The following is a 16,987-nucleotide window of genomic DNA, read 5'->3' as shown; positions in this document are numbered from 1 at the left end:
GTTGAATTAAATAAACTGAATAGTTTTAATTGGATTTTGAATAAATTTACAATGAATTGTTACTGTTTTGCATTTTATTGTGTTGTTATCTCCTAGTGGGTAGTGCAAACCACTATTTTGAATGCTTTTTATAGGGGCGGGAGGCACTGTGGATGAGTTTATGGAACCAAGGGGGCAGTGGCCCAAAAAGGTTTGGGAACTACTGCCTTAGATAAAGGGGAACTTTAGTCCAAGGTGGTCAACCTTTTTCCAGTCTCTTTCACTCTTGGGCAACCCTCTGGCGGCCACACACCAATGCTGGGTGTGGTCAAAAGTGGGAGCATGTGCCCATCTCTTTCACGCATGGTCCCTCCTCTCATCTGCTAAGTGCAGATCAGCTGATGAAAAGGGGCTCTAGTCATCAAATGGACAATCTGATGGGGCAATTTGGGTTGTGAGGACAAAGCAGGGAGGGGAGAACCATATACAACACCTTGAGCGCCTTGGAGGAAAAGGTGGCCTATAAATGTAATAAATAAATTGCTGTTTTCTACACTGATGGACAGTGTCTCTCCAGGGCTTTTGATGGGGAATATTCCCAGTCCTGGGACCCAGGTGGCGCTGTGGGTTAAACCACAGAGTCTAGGGCTTGCTGATCAGAAGGTCGGCAGTTCGAATCCCTGCCACGGGGTGAGCTCCCGTTGCTCGGTCCCAGCTCCTGCCCACCTAGCAGTTCGAAAGCACATTAAAGTGCAAGTAGATAAATAGGGACCGCTCCAGCGGGAAGGTAAACGGCGTTTCCGTGCGCTGCTCTGGTTCGCCAGAAGCGGCTTTGTCATGCTGGCCACATGACCTGGAAGCTGTCTGCGGACAAACGGCGGCTCCCTTGGCCTATAGAGCGAGATGAGCGCCGCAACCCCAGAGTCGGACACGACTGGACCTGATGGTCAGGGGTCCCTTTACCTTTACCTTTTATTCCCAGTCCTACCTAAAGATGCTGGGGATTGAACCTGGCACCTGTTGATGCAATCCATGTGCTCTACCACTAAGCCATGGCCCTTGCAAAGTCTTAAAATTACAGTCTCAGGACAAGAAGGGTTTGAAATTTAAATATGCTTCTTTGCTGCTTGTTTGGTTCCAAAGGAGATACGTGGCTCATTTGCAGAGAAGATGCCAAGTTTGGTGTCCTCTATCTGCCCAGGCCAAGCAGAAAGACAAAGGGAACCTTGTTCTCTGTTGCATGCCTACAGAACCTCTGCCCTGAGAGGAGCGAGCCTGTCTGCCCCTCTCAGCAGAGACAAGCTTTGGGTCTCCAGAGCAGCAGCAGGAGGGAGTTCAGCAATACAAATATGTTATTCTGTACTATTTGGGCGGCAGCCAGAAGGCAGGAGCGATTGCGGCATCAAGCGAGAGGAAGCTGGCTAGATAATCTAAAAAAACAAGAGAGAGAGAGAGAGAGAGAGAGAGATCAACCTACCACTCCCTTCCACACTGCAACTGCTTGAAAATCGCAGTTGCCTGGAGGCTCTTTGGGATGGATTTGTGGAAGACAGGAAGGCGGCGAGTATTTATAAAACGTTTCTGCAAATCAAAACTGTGCCATACAAGTTTGGTGCAACGGCCCATGCAGCAACCAAGTAGAGCAGCCCTGTTAGTACAGCTGGGGGAACAAAGCTTGAGATGTAGATGATTATTATTTTTAAATATAGTGCCCTCCATCAAAGTACATAATGCTTTGCAGCAGCCATTGCCAAACTGCTGCCCTCAGGGTGTTTTGGACTCCAGCTGGCTGGATGTCACGAGTTCCTTGGAGACTTCTTGGTAGGGCTGGTCAGACAGGGAGGAGGACTGGGATGGGAATGTGGAGCTGGACCCTCAGGGAGGGGGCCCAGGGATGCTGGGGAGGGGCAAGTGGGATGATGTCTGGAGAGAGGCAAAAATCCTCCCAACACCAGCTCACCATTCCTGGCCAGTTTTAGCCATGCATGGGGGCAGGGAAAATACCCGCCTCACTCCAAATATCAGGATCAATTGGACCTTGAGCAAAACCCACCAACTGGATTTTCCAAAAGCAAGGAGTTAGTCTAGAGTTTCCTGCCCCCCTCATCCAGGAGTTCTAATACCAAGTGCTCCAGGCAGGGAGCCCATACTGTCGCAGAGACCCACAGCCGCCCCCCTCAGAGAATCTATGCAGAAGGGGGTTTATCACTGCCTCTCAGCTCATCAAATGATCAATATGAAATGGGGAGGGCGCTTCACCCATTCCAGTGCTGTGTCTACTTTAATTTTTCTTCTTCAATGCTGCTACTGCAGCCAAAATGGATGGGATGGTGAGACAATTAGCCACCCCTGGCCTTAAGGGGGAAAACTCCCGTTATGATAGAGGCAGCAGGAATATATACTTTTAGGCAAACTGAAAAATTTGGGTATCCAAGTGATAGGCACCCTTCCCCCCCCTTTCTCTCCCCTCCTCACACACCAAGCCCACTCTGATTTTTATAATCTGCTTTAAATGGGGCCAAGCAGCTGGAAGCTTCTTAAGCGTTAACCCCACTGAGCCATGGGGATGGATTTCCTTGCAGCACTTGGGCAGCTCTCCATGCCACAGATTTCAAGGCAGCAGGAGATTTGCTTGTCCTTGTCCAGCACCCCACCCTGCTCTGCCCACTGCCTCAAGGGAAGAGCTGAGATTTCAGGATTGCGGTGAATATTGCTAAAGCAGGGCTGGCACGGCACAGAGTGGCCGCCTTGTTGGTCCCAGAGGGTGGACGATACGAAGGAGCATATATGGGGTGGGAAAGGACATCTTTGACTGAAGCATAGTTGTTAGTGTGTAGGACCAGAACCCAGAAGACCAAGGTTCAAATCTCCACTGGGCCATGTACCTTGGACTAGTCAATGTCTCTCCTCCTAGTCTACCTCACAGGTTGTCGTGCATATGAAACAAGGAAGAGGAGAACCATGTGCATGCCACCTTGAACTTCTTGAGGGGATAGATGGGATATGAATGCAATAAGCGAGTTTCACAGAACTTTTCTGGGGAAAGAGCAGTTTCAATGCCTTTCTACCAGTGATTCCTTTCTGCCAGTCACACAGGTTTGCAGTCTAGGATCCCCAGCACTGCCCTTGCAGAGGACAGCTGCATGTAGTTACTTTGAGCAGCAAAAACGGTGTCTCCTTCACTGCCCTGGCTTGGTGCGGACCAAGCCCTAAATCAGCCTTCGTTCATTTAGTGCACCCATCAGCCCCATCCAGTCAAAAATATCTGGAAGGCACCATGCTGGCAAAGGCTACCCAAAATTATTACATAATTTTTCCTCAATTGGTACTTTTTGCCCCAGAGTTTTTGCTCGCAGAGCCTGGGCACTGGCGGCTTTCCGTTTTTGCAGACAATCAAGCAGCTGTGGGTTGAATGAGAACAACCAGATTCTCAGTTTGTGTCCATCCCAACTTTCTCTCCTCTTAGCTGGTCTAGCCAGGAGGAAAGGAGCTAGGAAAAGAGGCATGGGCTGCCTAATCTGTTCCCCACATCCCCACCCCCAGAACCCTGCCTGGTTTGTGGGGGAAGGGGGGATAGGCTGGTTGGCTGGCATCGTGCCGGGTCTACAAATCTAGATTTAATGGGTGCAAAGCTGTAGAGCCTCGAATAAAGCCTGCTGAAGATGTGACCCACTTTTTTCTTTCTTTTTAAGAATACTGAGGCTCTCTGAGCTGATGGAGAAGAATCAACTGGGGGGATTGGGGGTGGGAAGTAGGTGCCAGGGCTCAAATTAAGCCCCCGCCTATCCCAACAGCTGGAAAATATCTAGGCTGAAAGCACAGGCACCACCAGCCTGATCTCAGTGCAGCAGCAGCCTACATCAGTGGTTCTCAACCTTTCCCCCCCGCTCTGGATCATTTTGAAATAGTCAGGAGTCTTGGCAAGCCCATCAGCATTGGCATAATTGCCAAAATGAGTACTGTATTATGAAAATCATGGGTCCTAGGTCAGGGCCTTTGAAGGGAAAAGCTGTAGCTCAGTGGTACAGCTTCTACTACTGTATGCAGGAGGTCTCAGCTTCAAACCCTACTGGCATTTTCAGGTAGGGCTGGGCGGTGCTGCAGAGAACGGGTTTGGGTCCTGGTGAAAAATGGAAGGGGGCCCCCAGCATGGGCAGACGAGCTAAACATATTTACATGGGATATAAAATAAATGCATGATCTCATTTTAATAATAATAATAATAATAATAGTCATACCTGTTGATAATATTAAGATCCTAATGACTAATATCAATAATATAAGCATCCACACAATCATTACTGAATATCCATACACTTACCAGTAAATGTTAAACAACAACTTTGTAGTGTTTGCACAGTGTTTGCTTATGCAAACACACAAATGAGACTGCACATGATAAAATGAGACTGCACCATTATACTGTCAAAGAGCAGGAGCGAATGTTTGCAGAGAGTTAGAAATGCTCAGTTCGCGACACAAGTTTCCAAACCATTATTCAGAATTGTGCATGCATTGAACATAGAACATAGGTTTTGTTAAGAATTTCATGAAACATATGCAAGAGAGTCGGGCCCCAGGGAGGGCCAGATTTAGGTTTGATGAGGCCCTAAGCTACTGAAGGTAATGGGGCCCTTTATATGTCCAGCTGTCTTTTGTCAACAACAAATTGTTGCTGTTTTTTGTGCTGAATATATGCTTTTTGGTAAAAGGTATCTAAAGCCATTTTATTTGTTTTTTATCTTATATTTTGGAAATGTACATCCAGGTTTTTTTCCTTTAATTTTTTGGGGGGGCCTAAGCTATAGCATGTTTAGCTTATACGTAAATCCAGCACTGGCCCCAGGACCCCTTCTGAACCACTGGGCCTGGTAATTTGTACCAGCTTTCCTGCCTCTAATCAACCCTGGGGCTGGAGGACACTCCTGCCTGAAACCCTGGAGAGCTACTGTCAGTCAGTGTAGACAATATAGAGCTAGATGGACCAACGCCTTGAGTACCAATGAGTAGGCAGCTCCTATATTGCTGGTTCGTTGAATACAGAACTATCTGAGCACCAGAACACTCTCCCCTCCTGCAGTTTCCTACAACTAATATTCAAGAGCATTGACTACCCCTCCTGAACTAAATCATGGGTGGGGGCAAAGAGAAGATTAAGTAACTGGGAATGGCTGCTACAAAATAGCTGTCAACCCTCTCTGCTGTTTCCCAATGCTATAATAAGGAAATTTCCCACAAAAAAGGGAAAGGTTGACAGCTATGTGCTACAGGAGCACCCAACAACATGGGCACTTGAGATGTCACCACAGAAACACATGAATTGTGGGCAGCAATTTCTGAGCTGCCTGAATAACAGTCCTAAAAGCTTAAAGGCAAAGGTAAAGGTACCCCTGACCGTTAGGTCCAGTTGCAGACAACTCTGGGGTTGCGCACTCATCTCGCTCTATAGGCCAAGGGAGCCGGCGTTTTTCCGCAGACAGCTTCCGGGTCATGTGGACAGCATGACTAAGCCGCTTCTGGAGAACCAGAGCAGTGCACGGAAACGCCGTTTACCTTCCTGCCGGAGCGGTAACTATTTATCTACTTGCACTTCGACGTGCTTTCCAACTGCTAGGTTGGCAGGAGCTGGGACCGAACAACGGGAGCTCAGCCCGTCGCGGGGATTCAAACCGCCAACCTTCTAATCGGCAAGCCCTAGGCTCAGTGGCCTTTAGACCATAGAGCCACCCACTTAAGCTTAAGAGGTTCTAAATGTGGGGCACCCTGGCCAGAAGCATTCAGTGTTTATGGTGCTATATTAATGATGGTATCATGCAGTCCCGCAACCTGGGACAGAAGAGGCAGAGGCCGGTGTTTTGTATATGAGGAGGGAGGGGGCCAATCTGGCTGTCATTTGGCCCCTTCCTTCTCTCTGCCTCTTGCTCTTCTCCCCTCCTCCACTCTAACAGAGCATGGGAGCTCCCTGGGGCAGGGACCATGGCTCCTTGGCTGCTTTCTAGAATGCTTATCAAGTCATAAAAGGTAGTGAGAAGCCTTGCCTATTTTTTTTTTTTTAAAAAGGACAATCAGAAACAGCCAGTAACTTACAAAGGCTTTACAGAAATCAAAGTCTTTTGGGGGGTATAGGGGAGAAGGGAAGCCACCGGACGATAAATGCTCTAGCTTTGGTGGGGGGGGGAGGGAAGGGTTAAAGGTCACATGCCGCACATTCACCCATGCATGGCTGGGCAAGAGAGATTCAATTCTAGGGAGGAGTTTTGGTGGTGGTGGTAGGGAGAGTGGAATTGTACCAGGTGCTGACAGCCTGAAAGCCTTTAACAAAGCATCCTATGAGGAAAAATCTGGCATTCCAGCCTGGAGCTGCCAGTCCTGGACTCCTGCAATGTGAAGGGGGTGATAGAGGCCATCTAGGCCAACCCTCTGGCCCAAAGGCAGGATCACCAACCCCCTCCTGCATTTCCATCTCCAGGCAATCTGACACAGACCTACCCAAGCTAACCCTGGAAACGAGCAGAATAAGAAGTGTTTCAGGCCACTTCAGGTCACCGTTGGGCTAGCTGTAGCTACCTGAATGTGTTGTGTCCACCTCCACCTTCAAACCAGACAGCTGCATGCTGCTGTTGCAAGAATACTTTTTTTTGCACACCTGGCCACACAGAAATGCAGATTTGCTGTGCTCTGCAAAGCAGCTTGATCTTGTGTGTGTCAATGGTGCAAGGGTGTGGGGCAAAGGGCACCCAATTTCAAATGCCTCCCAAGAGCCTAGCTGTTGCACTGTTTGCCACACCTAAATGAAGTCACACACACACACACACACACACACACACACACACACACACACTATCTGTTATCCTTGGATACACTGAACATGGAGGTTCCATGTAGGAATTAATAGCTTTCTGTAGGTGGTCTTTTATTATCCAGGGAGCATTATCAGTGTACATTTAGAGAGTCAACAAAAGCAAGAGTGAAAGCTCCATGCTCTGTGGGGTGTACAGTGTCTCATTTCAATGGTGGAAGATGCAGCAGAGAAGGAAGGGGCAAATGTGTCTCCCCATATCCTTTCTAAAACAAAACAAAACACTTGACCATCTAACCATTCGGCAGCAAATATGTATATAAAGAAAACACACACACAAGTACGCTGCTGCATGAGCACACACAAACAAATCAGCACAACTCTACTGTTTACTCCCTGTCCTGTGCTCCTACTATGCTCTGCAGGAAGCCAAAGCAGCAGCATCGTGCAGAGGACTAGCCTCTTTCTAAAGCATCAGTGCCAACCTTGCAACATTGATCCTTGCAAATAGCTGGTCTCCAATCGACCTTAGCTGAGCCCAGTGTCCACTCTGCTTCCACTCTGTCTACAAGTGGGGGAGGGGGGAGGAGCAGGGAGGAGAAAGGGTTGGGCTCCAGAACACAATAGCGGCTCAATGTTTCTGGCTTCAGTCTGAGCTACTAGTTGGGAACTGAGCCAAGGTAGATAAAGAGAGCAGAGCTGGAAGGTATGGTGTGGGGAAAGTTGATAGAGGAAAGTTTTTTCTCCCTCTGTCCTAAAATGAAAACTCGTGGACACTCAATGAAGCTGAATGTTGGGAAATTCAGAAAAGGTAAAAGAAAGCCCTTCTTCATGTAGTGCACAGGAGGCAGTGATGGCCACCAACTTGGATGGCTTTAAAAGAAGATTGGACAAATTCATGAAGGGGAAGGCGATCAATGGCTACTAGGCACGATGGCCATGCTCTGCCTCCACAGTCAGAGGCAGAAATGCATCGGAATACCAGTTGCTGGAAATTGCAGGAGGGGAGAGTTCTCTTGTGTTCGAGTCCTGCTTGGGGGTTCCCCATTGGGCCATCTGGTTGGCCACTGCGAGAATAGGATGCTGACCTAGTGGGCCACTGGCTTCATCCATCCAGCAGGCTCTTCTTAGGTTGCTCTGCAGAGTTCCCTTGTGCTCAAATCCTGCATGTGGGCTTCTTACAGGCATCTGGTTGGCCACTGGGAGAACAGGATTTAGGATTAACGGAAGTGAAACCCACACCTACACAGGGCTGTTTGCCTGCCAGTCACATCTGGCCTCAGCCTGGCCTCGGTTTCTCACTTCCTTTTTCATCTTCTTCACTTTCAGCACTGACAATTACAGGTAGGTAGCCGTGTTGGTCTGCCATAGTAAAAATAAAATAAAATTCCTTCCAATAGCACCTTAGAGACCAACTAAGTTTGTTCTTGGTATGAGCTTTCGTGTGCATGCACACTTCTTCAGATACACTGAAACAGATGTCACCAGACCCTTATGGGCAGGGTCTCATCTTTTTTTTTAAAAAAAAAAAATCAAAATCACAAGAGTTAGAAAGGCAGCATCCCCAGCAATGCAGGGCATAGGAACATAAGAAAAGTCCTGCCGAATCAGACCATTAGCCCACCTAGTCTAGAATCCGCTTCTCGCAGTGGCTGACTAGACTGCCTGAGGGAAGCCCGCAAGCAGGACCCAAGCGCAGGAGCCCTCTCCCCTCCTGCAGTTTCCAGCAGCAACAGCATCTGCTTAAATACCTTAAATACTTTGCTATATCAGGTGCCTTCCTTCTTCCTCATACAAAGGAAAAAAGCAGCCAGGAGTGTTTTAAGACACCACAAAAAGATCATTGGCTCAGGTCAAGCAAAGAAATGAAAGTGAAATTGAGGTTACAGGTTCCTCTGGAAACAAGTTTTCTCCTCTCGATCAAGCAACCCACAGAGCCCCAGGCCTCCTGGAACCTGACATGTGGAGCACTGATCTGAAGCGTATTTATACATACAGAACTTGAAATCTTCTTTCTCCGAGTTTATTTAATCCCAAGGAAATATCGCTGCTTGATCTTCTGTTCACAGCTCTTTCAGGATTCGCCTTTTGGCTTGAACATATATATTGGGGTAGGGTAGGGTAAGACACCCTGGCCATGAATTTATGTATAAAATCTCCTAACCTCAAAGGCAAGGATGAAGTGGAAGGTTTGGTGTTCCTGTAAAAGCAGCTGAGTGGGAAAGAAATGAGTTTGACCTGCTCTCCACAAACCACTGTGACAGCCTCATGGAGACTAATAGAAACATAGGAAGCTGCCTTTATACTGAGTCACAGCACTGGTCCATCTGGCTCAGTATTGCCTACACTGGCTGGCAGCAGCTCTCCAGGGTTTCAGGCAGGGTTCTCTACCAACCCTACCTCGAGATACTGCCTCCAGGGATTGAACCTGGGACCTTTTGCATGCAAAGCCAATGCTCCACCTCTGAACCTATTGGGAATGGGGGAGCACTGTACTTTTGTGCACTTCTTGTTCAACCTGAAAACATCCCAGTGGACTGGGCCCCTGTGGTGACGGTGCAATGCTGTTTAGATTTTCCACCTCAAGTTATCAAAACATTTCAGACCGCCCTCTCTTAAAGGCTCTCTGGAAACTGCTGGACTATAACTCCCATCATCCTTCCCAATCACTGGCCACGCTGGCCAGGGATGATGGGAGATGGAGTCCAACAGCACATGAGGAGTCCCAGGCTCCCCATCCCTGTAGCAAAATGTTGTAGTGCTTGTGTTAACCTTTGGGTTCTTTGCCCCTTTGAGGCGTGCAGAGTTGTTAGTACAGTATAAGTACCTAAGAGGAACCTGCTGGATCAGGCTACTAGCTCATCTAGTCCAGCATCTTGTTCTCACAGTGGCCAACTAGACGCCCCAAAGGGGAGCCTGCAAACAAGACCTGAGCACCAGAGCCTGCTGGATCAGGCCAATGGCCCATCTTGTCCAGGACAATATGCCTGTGGGAAACCCGCAAGCAGGACCCAAGCACAAGAGAACTCAGGTTCCCCTGTCATTTTCATGCCTTAAAAGGAAAAAACTCTTACCCAAATCTCTAATTGCAGATTGGCTGCCTCTGCCACTCACCAGAGACAGAGTTCTGGGCTCGATGGGTCTTTGGCCATTCTCATCTTTAATTTGCTTAGACCCTTTCTCTGTTCCACCCAGGCAACAGATGTCACCAGCATGGGGGGCAGGGAAGATCAATATTTGAAAAAAAAGAATTTATAGAAAAAGTAAAAGTTGGCAAAGCATTCAATACATACATACATACAGTGGTACCTCGCTAGACGAATGCCTCACTAGACGAAAAACTCGCTAGACGAAAAGGCTGACACGCAAGACAAATTTTCCTATGGGCTTGCCTTGCAAGACGAAAAATTTTCGCGATCCCCCCCCCCCCGTCGTCAAACCGCTCTTCCCCCGTTGGTGCTTCGCAAGACGAAATTTTCGCTATACGACAGCACTTGCAGAATGAATTAATTTCGTCTTGTGAGGCACCACTGTACATACATACATACATACATACAGCAAGCAAGCGTTATCTGACACTATGTTTGCTAAGCTGGTGTCCTTCAGATATCCTGGACTACAACTTCCATCATGTTGCCTGGTCCTGATGAGTGTTGTAGTATAAAATGGCTGTGCTGGCTAAGGATGATGGGAGTTGAGGTTTAGTTTTTCCATTTATATCCCACCTTTCCTCCAAATAGCTCAAGGTGCTGTATTACATAGTTCTCCTCCACCCCATTTTATCCTCAAAACTACTCTGTGAGGCAGGTTAAGCTAGGAGGCAGTGAATGGCCCAAGGTCACATGGTAAGATTCATGGCTGAGTGGGGTTTTGAACCCCTGTCTCTCCCAGCTCCTAGTCCAACACATATCAAGAAGGCACCAGTTTGGCTCACAGAACCGCCAGGGCTCTCTCTTAGCAGACTGCCCTAAACAAAGAGATCCACTTCTTCCACAACATCCCAAGAGAACAAAGGACAGACAGATCAATTCAGCTGCTGGCAATCTCCACACAGGAATGAGATGGCGCAAGGCGGCTCCCCTTCCCCTGTTCCCCTCACTCCCCCCTTCACCATGCATGAATGCACATGGCCACCCTCTTCCTCTGATCTCCACAAACAATAACAATGGGGAAAAGAGGCCAGAATTTGCAGGGCCTATAATGAATTTGTGGATTATTATTGACTAAAGGACATGGCAGCTGTTTGGGGAGGGGTCCTCGGGAGATGGCCGCATTCCAAAGACCTGGCTCATTCATTCCTGGAGAAGCTCAAAATAATTTGGGAGGGGGAAAGAGGACTGACAACATGGGACTTGTTTTGAGTTAATGCCAGGATCACTCATCCTGCTAAGTACTCTGTAGAGAAAGCCCCCACACCCAGCAAATTCAGGGCTCCCTGCTACAGGATTAACCACCAGGGGTTTTCCCCCCCTGATGAGAAAGGTGTGTCTAATTTCGGCTACCAAATACTTAACAGGGTAGTGGCAATCTTACACCTTCTCCAATATAACATTCAGATAAAATTCTCTCTGCCGCTAATTTTAAAAATTGTGCGGAAGACAGTGTCTGCGGCAAACTGTGTGTGTATTTGTGGAGCGAAAGACATGGCATGAAGGATGGAGAGATATTTGAATGCTGCCATGAACCAAGGCTTTTAATCCTGTATTAGCACATAAAATGAGAGTACTGACCATGTGCAAGGCATAATTTGCAGACTTGCTCAGCCTGGGGCCTGCTTTCAATGTCAGGGATCAGCAAAAGCAGAGAAAGGCACTCCACATATGCTCAGGGCCATTTTATTTTTTATTATTTTATTATTTATTATCCCAACAGAGACAGGAGGTGACCCTGAGCATGCGCAGAATGTGTTGTTTCCCATTGTGTAATGACTGAACATGCTCCTGAGCATATGCAGAATGCCTTCCCAGATGTGCAACCACATCCAGGTCAAAAAATGCAACATCCATACAGGACTGAGCGCCAGCCTCTTCCTCTAGAAATTAAGCACCAGTGAAAAAAACACTGGGATTACATGTGGGAGACCTGAGTTCATGAAGCCAGTCACCTCAGTTGCCTTTCCATTACAAAATAGCTTACCTCCAGGGGAAAATCTTAAGGACAAAACAGGGGGGTGGTTTTCTTTGTAGGTTGCCTTAGGTAGGCTTTTGGCTCTTTTCAAACTGGTAGGCCCCATCCACACATGCAGGTTTGTTTGCATGTGTGAAGATTGTAGAACAAACACCAGGCAGGCAGAATTCCTTCTGCCTCACAACCCCAAATGCGTTGCTTTTTCCCATAGAACTGGTTTCAGACACTCAGCCGGGTGTCATCACATCATCAAATGCTGAGTAATAGAGAGAGGCACATGAACAGGGTGATTTTAACTCCTCGGGTTAACATAGCATATTCAAAACCCTAGTCTTTTGGGGCATGGGGAGCGATTATTCTTCCACCCTGTCTGCAAAACCTCAAGTTTCCGCTGGAACATCTGCCTTATTATCGCCTGCCTCGTTTGGCACCCAAGAGGGACTTGGGGCTTTGTTGGAAGTGTTGCCCAATACAGCTGGCAACTGCAGAGGGTCTGGCTGGCACCTCGCCAGCCTGACGAAAACCTCTGCCTCTCCCCACCCGCTCCCCATTCTCGCAGCACCAGCTGGGGCCCCCAGGAGAAGGAAACCAGGCTGCTGGGCTTGCTTTCGAGATACTGAGAGCTATTGCATCATACAAGGCCGCCTCCTTTCACAAGATGCTGGAGGAGAAGAGGGAGGGAGTAGGCCACTGATCTTTATATTTGTAAAATGAGAGGGGCTGGGGTGGAAGTCATGGCCTTCCACAATGGAAGGTAATTTTGAAAGCCTATGTTGAACTGGTAATTTACCATTGCCCTACATGAATAGGGGCAGGCTGTGGCTGGAAGCCAGCACATGCTCAGGGGCACTCTGCTTGTCACTGTAGCTTCATTACAGCTCTCAGCTGTGCCTTGGCACTGAAAGGAGCGCGCCTGCCCCTGCCCCTTCTCATGCCAAACAATAGGGGCACAACAGAGAAGCCCTACCCCCCCCAAAAAAGTTTACCCCTATCATCTCTTCTCCTCCCCCACCCCACAAAAAACCCCTAGTGGAACCAAAAAACATTAGCAGGTATACCAATGAGTCATCTATCCCAACCCCCTCTGCCCCAAGAAAGGATATATTTTACCTAAAACATCCTCAGCTCCAAGGAGGGAGATTCTCACATTTCTTAAGACGCTCACTCCAGTGTTAATTTGAAAGCTTTAGATAGGGCTCAATCTATATGTGCCATGGCATTTGTTCCTTCCATCCTCTGTGGAACTCCCTGACTCTTGATATATGCTAACAACTAAACTGCTGCACAGCAAGACCTCGAGCACTAAGTTGCTACAAAAGTTTACTCAGAAGAAATGTCCCGCTGACTTCAATAGGACCTACTCCCTAATATTTGTGGCTTGGGGTTGCTGTGCAATAGTGCAAGTTTTTGAGGTTTGAGCTCTATTCCTGCTATGGGCTCAAGTGGCTTTGCTCGTCACATTTCCTCTCAACCCTGGTCCCCCATCTGTAAAATGGAAATATATCATATGGTGTTTGTGAGAACAAATGTAGTGCATTTTCAAGTTAAAAGTGCTATTAGATATACATATATATAAATTAAAAAACATCAGGTTTGGGTTTGGGTCATCCTGATGTATAAGCAACTTCATGCGTTGTAGGGGTTAGACTAGATGGCCCTTGGGGTACCTTTTAACTCTACAGCTGTAAGATTCTATCCCCCACCCCTGTTGGCAAATACACTGCTTAGTTTTAACCAACCCAATAACACTAGCCTCAAGTATTTAGGCATGCTCCATATTTACTAAAAAACACATTAATTTGTGGCTGTTTATCCTCAAGCCATGTTAACATTCGCTTAAAAGGGGGGGGAAACTCTGAGGAGGAAAATAGAAGAAGGAGCAGCTATTTTAAGCTTGGTGGTTCATATTTTGTTTTGAAATAGCTACAAAAATCCGTGCCTGTTATAGACATTCTTCCATCACGCACAGCGGCCAATAAATAAATCTCCCCATAAGGGCAGCTGGAGAATAAAAGGTCCCCACCCCCACCCTCTCTGTCTAATGCTGGGGAACTGAAGGGGTTAATGGTGGGAGGAAGCAGATAAACAGAGGCTGTTCCCTTTTCTTGGCTGTTTCATTTCACAAGGTTACTCCAAGGCTTTACTTTTCAACTTTTTTTTTTTAAAGAATCCACACTGTTAGGTCACTCTCTTCTAGAGAAGCAGAGAGTCGTCTTCCCCTCCGCTCTCCCCAAGTCAGCTTTGAATTAGCTCTTGATTATATTTTGTTTTGTCATGGGGGGCACACATAAGCAGATCAATTTCAGTCAAAGAAAAAGGCAACCCAACAGGGGTGCCCACACCACCAGCACCCCAAAGCAAAAGGGATCTCAAGCCACAATGTGTTAAAAGTCTGTCCAGAAACAGGGGTCCAGTTAGCCAAAGTTTCTGAATTGTGGTACCAGTTTTGCAACCTGAGCAGAAGCACAAGGTCCAATATAAAAAACTCAAAAGAGTTCTGCGCTAAACAGAGACACCTTGGAGAATGGCACGTGCTGTGGCCCTTTTGTGGAACCCATCTTGGGCTGGAGGACCTCCATCACCACGTGGCTTTGGTGTAGAGTGGCCTCCTTTCCCAACTGGCCCTGCTGGGTTAAAAGCGCCCCCCCCCCCCAATATCCCATTGTCTTGCCACACACAAAGGAACAGTAGCAAAAGCCAGGCAAAGGCTGAGCAGCCAGGGAAGCACAGAAGCAGAGGTGAGAGTCAGCTAGAAAACATGGTCCAACTTTTGCTCCCTGGATGCAGGAATCAGAACAGGGGAAACTACAGAAGGAATGTTTAATCAATGTAAGAAAAATAATGGTGGGGAAGGGGGGGATCCCCAATGAAAATGACCCAAGGGCAGGGGAGGAGAGAGATGCAAATACCCACTCAGGAGTCTGGGAATGAATTTTCTAAATATCTGGGACACAAGGCAGAGCTGTTCTGTGCCCCTTTCATGTGGCATCGACAGAGAAACTTGATTGCTCACCCGTTGAAGAATAATAGGACATCTGGCAAGGCGAGATCTGGGAGGGGGAAATGGGGTGTGGGAGGGAGGGTGCATTTTGTTTTAAAAGAGTAAAATAAAATTGAGGGTTTCCTTCAGGGCCACAAGTCGAAACAAGCTTGCCAAAACGCACATGCAGGGTCATGAAAGCAGATGAAGAATATTTGGCATTTGGCTGAGATCCTTGGCGAGAATATTTATTTGCAAGTCAGTGAAAGGCAAATGTGTTCAAGGGTTCAGCTCGTGGGGGTCGCTAATTTCACTGAGTCTCAACAGCCTGGAAACTTTTACAAATCAAACCAAATCAGATTAAGAGTCGGACATGTGTGTGTTTTGTTTCTCTCAAACAAACAAACAAACGATTTCAAGGGAATGTTTAAAACATAGAATAACTTATGAATCTCAGACAGGAGCTTCCCCTCCCCCCCCAAAAGAAACCAACAACAACAACATCATACAAAGACACTTCTAAGGGCAAAAAGACGTTACAAAGAGCAGGCTGCTAATGTCCCAAGATCATGCCCCCCCCCCCCCATTCCAATATTTCTAAAGCTTTCTGCATTGAAAAGATCATATGCCTGTCCCACAAATGTACCCCCACCCCATCATGCCACAATACTCCAGCTGCTCTCAAAGGCACCCCAAGAACCTTCGCTCCTCTTTCCAGAAGTTCACCCCAACACATCCAGTCCCCCACTAAACACACAGACGCTAGACCAGGCAATGTGAAATGTCCCTCCATCACCCCCAAACTTCAAGAGGGACAAACCTTCAAGGAGATCTCCTTCGCACGATCACTTCTCGATCTGGCCAACGACTCTATCCGAGACATAATCCAAGACTGAGGCCAAACGACCCCCCAATCAATCCCCGACTGGGTCTCCCGCTAGGTGAATTGCTGGGGGCGTTTTGGGCATGAAAAGCAACGGGGTTGGGGTGGGGAATCAGAACCAAAAAAGCACCAGCACAAGGGATGAATGGATGGATGGGTGAGGCTCTCTCCGGAGGACAAAAAGGAGAAGAGAGGCAGGCAGACGGACTTCCTCAGCTCGGCACATCCAACTCGCAGAGCAGGAAGTTAACTGGCTAAGCTCGCTCAAAACTGTACTCTGTCTGGGCTGTTCAAACTGCATCGCTCCTCCTCTCTCTTGAAAGAGGAGATGGAGGGGGAGGAGGGGACACTCGCGCCCTGGCTTGGAACAAACAAGAGAGATGTGAGCACCACAGCCAGCAGCTCTGATCCTGAAGAACAGCAGCCTGCAGCGGCAGGAGGGTCCTCAGAGGTCTGTGGCACAGAGCCAGGTGGTCCCCGTGTCCAGGACCATGCGATGCGCTCAGGTTTTCAAACCCTGTTGCCCAGGATGCTCACCACCTCTGGAGCCACACGTGGATCATGCAAGTGGCACAGACCCAGCAAGGGTTCTGACTCCTTGCCCTCTAGAGACGGGGAGAGAGATGGACCTCCTCCCGAGAATCTCAGGCATTGGGGGGGGGGGGATCTGGATGCAATGCCGCATGTAAGTCAGCCATGTGAAAGGGTTGAAAGTAGCAACTGGAGAGGCCTCCCCTATTCCCAGTGCGGTACTACAAGGTTTTTCAACACACCTGTCACAGGCACATAATAGCCACAATAGGGTAGCATAGCAATTTAGCAATCAAGCAATTAAGAATGCAAGAAGAGCCTGCCTGCCAGATAAGGCTAAAGGATCATCTAGTCCAGCATCCTGTTGTCACAGTGACCAGCCAGATATCCCTGTGGGAAGCCCACAAACAGGATCCGAGCACAACAGCTTGCGATTCCTAGCACGCAGCCTACAGAAAAGCATACCGCCACCGACAGTGGAGGGAGCATATAGCCATCATGGCCTTGTGCATTTTGAATTTATCTTTGCACCTTTTAAGCTGGCCAAGTTGGTGGTCATTGCTTCATCGTATGATATCAGAACACAATCCTATACACACCTACTCAGCCTTCTGTCCCTGCTCCTGCCAGCGATTGAAACTCACCAGGCACTAGGTGCATTTTGCACCTGGCTATTGGTCACTTGCAA

At 48.0% G+C, this 16,987-nt stretch overlaps 1 protein-coding gene across 4 annotated transcripts in view; it reads right to left on the bottom strand.

The window, feature by feature from the left end:
- ARHGEF2 (Rho/Rac guanine nucleotide exchange factor 2) overlaps positions 1-16,987 on the bottom strand; it is a 95,079-nt gene that overhangs the window by 36,529 nt on the left and 41,563 nt on the right. The window contains exon 1 of one of the 4 annotated variants that reach the window (XM_033136456.1): positions 15,706-15,940. The exons of the other annotated variants lie outside the window; for them this stretch is intronic. Coding sequence (XP_032992347.1) covers positions 15,706-15,768 — 63 coding nt within the window. The 5' untranslated portion in view covers positions 15,769-15,940. Of the gene's footprint in view, positions 1-15,705; positions 15,941-16,987 lie in introns of those variants that run through there. 4 annotated transcript variants of the gene reach the window in all.

The sequence above is a fragment of the Lacerta agilis genome, chromosome 17, assembly GCF_009819535.1.
Source record: "Lacerta agilis isolate rLacAgi1 chromosome 17, rLacAgi1.pri, whole genome shotgun sequence".
Lineage (NCBI taxonomy): Eukaryota > Metazoa > Chordata > Lepidosauria > Squamata > Lacertidae > Lacerta > Lacerta agilis.
This window is presented reverse-complemented; position numbering and strand designations above follow the sequence as displayed.